The sequence below is a fragment of the Pteropus vampyrus genome, unplaced genomic scaffold, assembly GCF_000151845.1.
Source record: "Pteropus vampyrus isolate Shadow unplaced genomic scaffold, Pvam_2.0 Scaffold16, whole genome shotgun sequence".
Taxonomy (NCBI): Eukaryota; Metazoa; Chordata; class Mammalia; order Chiroptera; family Pteropodidae; genus Pteropus; species Pteropus vampyrus.
In genome coordinates, this window is record NW_011888797.1 from 5,841,518 (window position 1) to 5,844,056 (window position 2,539).

The following is a 2,539-nucleotide window of genomic DNA, read 5'->3' on the forward strand; positions in this document are numbered from 1 at the left end:
CCAGACGTTTGCTAAGCCACTTTGCTCTTCATTCAGTGCTCAGTTGTAGCACAATTTACAGCAGGATCCAATCTCTCTCACCATTGTTCAGAGGCACAGCCATTTATGCTCTCCTGCTGCATAATAATGCTTGTCTCACGTTTCAGAAGACATGCTTGGCAACCTGGTGGGACATTGCCTGAACCCTTGTCTCAAGCTGGGTGAAGTATACAATTGGAGCTAAAATCTCAACATAAATTTTAAATGATTTCATATAAAAAGACAAACTTATTGTCAGTGAACTTCACCATGGTCCAAGCAGAGTGATTTTATTTCTAAAACAGTAAGTGATCTATTACCAGGTGTCCTGCCCAGTTTATTAGTTGGCACTAAAATTACATAAATTAAGTTGCAATTTATAGTGTAAACTCAACAAAAAGTTCATAAGGTCCAGTTTAGCTATTGTTTTTCAGCTGAATCTTGATAAATTTTATGGAAATTTAAGCACAAATATATACTATCGTAAAGAGTATAATGCGATCCTTCAATTTTATTTACTTGACATTTATCGAGCATCTGTAGTGAGCCCAGGGCTGTACTAGGTGCTCGCTCCTTTAGTACCCTACAGATTTCAATATTTCTTTCAATAGTAGTCATCAGGGAATACCGTATCATTTTTGCTGCCTGAATAGGTTATTTTTATCCCTAAAGTGAAATCACCATTGATTTAATGACATGAGTACAGAGAAAAAGGTAAATAAATATTGAGTTTTGATGTCTGCTCCCCTTAGAGCTGAACTCCATCAAATGGTACATAGGGATCTTGGGGTGTGTGAGTGTTATGGATGTATCACTCTGGAAGCTTGTGCAAGAGATAGAGACTTAACGCTACGTTCTTAGCCACTCGGGGAAAAGAAGAGATACCTGGGAGAAGTTAAAGAGGCCCAGTAGCCCACACTCAAGCTCAGCCATAGGACAAACGTGTATTTTTCCAGTTTTAAGGTCTCTGAGTAGGAGCAAACCCAGGAGAGCGAAAGCCTCTTTTTCAGGCAGGTCCACAAACCCTAATGAACCCCTGTAGGGAAAAGGGTGAGGGGGTAACATTCTGATTTCATTTCTGGTTGACAGTAAAGCCCTTTCGAGGTCCAATCAGGTAGAAAGGCTGATTGCTGAGGAGGAAAGAGCCCAGCCCTGCCTGGACAGGGCCTGGGATTCTTTAGGGAAATGCCTTTCCCCATTTTATCTCCATATTGGCCACAGAGTAGGTGTTTGTTTACTGCTAAATAAATGAAGAGTGAGGTAAATGAATAAATTTACTCTTCTCGACTTTTCACTTTCCTCTTCATTCTGTTCCCTCCCTTTTTTCCTGCTTTCTTTTTCATTTAGAATTTTTGTAATTGTCGATTTCTTTTTATGAAATGTATCTGTTTCTACCATAGCATAAAAGCTCCTTACCTGTCATCACTGGGTGCTGTTCTCCATACCTTTGCCTAGAAACTAGAAATGTGTCTGGTTCATCGGAGAACCAAATGCAAAACTATTGACTTATGAAATTAACCAGTGGAGACTGAAATTCCTCAAATGGATCAATCGTATAAATCCAAAACTTTGAAATTTATTAGATTAATGTACCTTGAGTGTGATTTTTCTTCTTTGTAGGATTTATAATATTTCTGAGAAAAAATGACTTTTGAAAGTCATTAAACACTATGAGGGTGTTGCTTTTGAAATGTTTGCCCTAAAGATTGTCTTCATTTTTACTATGAAATTAATGTGTTTAATACTGTATTCATTGCTACTTAATTATTTGACATAATAGAATGTTGCATTTTATTTTCTCCAATATCAATGAAGGTACCATTGGTTACAACCAACGGAACAGAATTGATACTCTCATGTATCTACTAGCATATCCACAAAAACCCATGGTTAAAACAAAGACCATTGAGTTGATAGAATTTGAGAAACTGCCAGCTGGACAGAATGCGACAGTTGCTGTGATGAGTTATAGTGGCTATGATATCGAAGATGCTCTTGTTTTAAACAAGGCCTCTTTGGACAGAGGTAAGTGAATTTTCAAAGCTCTGACACCGAGTGCTTTGTGCAGAATTAGATATAGGGATGATCAATGTAAAAGTCACTTGATGTCAAATTGTTAGTGTCAGTTCAAGTGATTTGAGTTTTATAATATACAAACAAGAGGCAGTTAGGTTTTGGTATTGACTTTAAAAAATGAATATTATATAGAGGTAATTTATTAAATATATTTTTAAGGAATCTTTCTTTTCTTTGTTATTTTGCTTTATTCACTTGAGATAATTCCTCAACAGAAAACATGTAAGAATTTATTTTCTAGAAGGAATTGCAATAAATGAAATACGTTTTTTGAATATATCTAGTTATATATTCAACAACCAACCTGTTTAAGAGGACAGTAGCAACATTTGTATGTAAAAGGCTATTTTTTAAATTGTATATCTCAACCCTATGTTATACCTTTTCATTAGCAAAATGATAAAAGTTAAAAATACATGTACATGAACCCTGCCTTATAGTTTTT

At 35.8% G+C, this 2,539-nt stretch overlaps 1 protein-coding gene across 6 annotated transcripts in view; it reads left to right on the forward strand.

Annotated features, from left to right (window-relative positions):
• Positions 1–2,539, forward strand: part of POLR3B (RNA polymerase III subunit B) — a 115,241-nt gene that overhangs the window by 73,463 nt on the left and 39,239 nt on the right. For all 6 annotated transcript variants that reach the window (XM_023527339.1, XM_023527341.1, XM_011386997.2 and 3 more), the window contains one exon: positions 1,834–2,043. In XM_023527339.1, the coding sequence (XP_023383107.1) occupies positions 1,834–2,043 (210 nt within the window). The remainder of the gene's footprint in view (positions 1–1,833; positions 2,044–2,539) is intronic.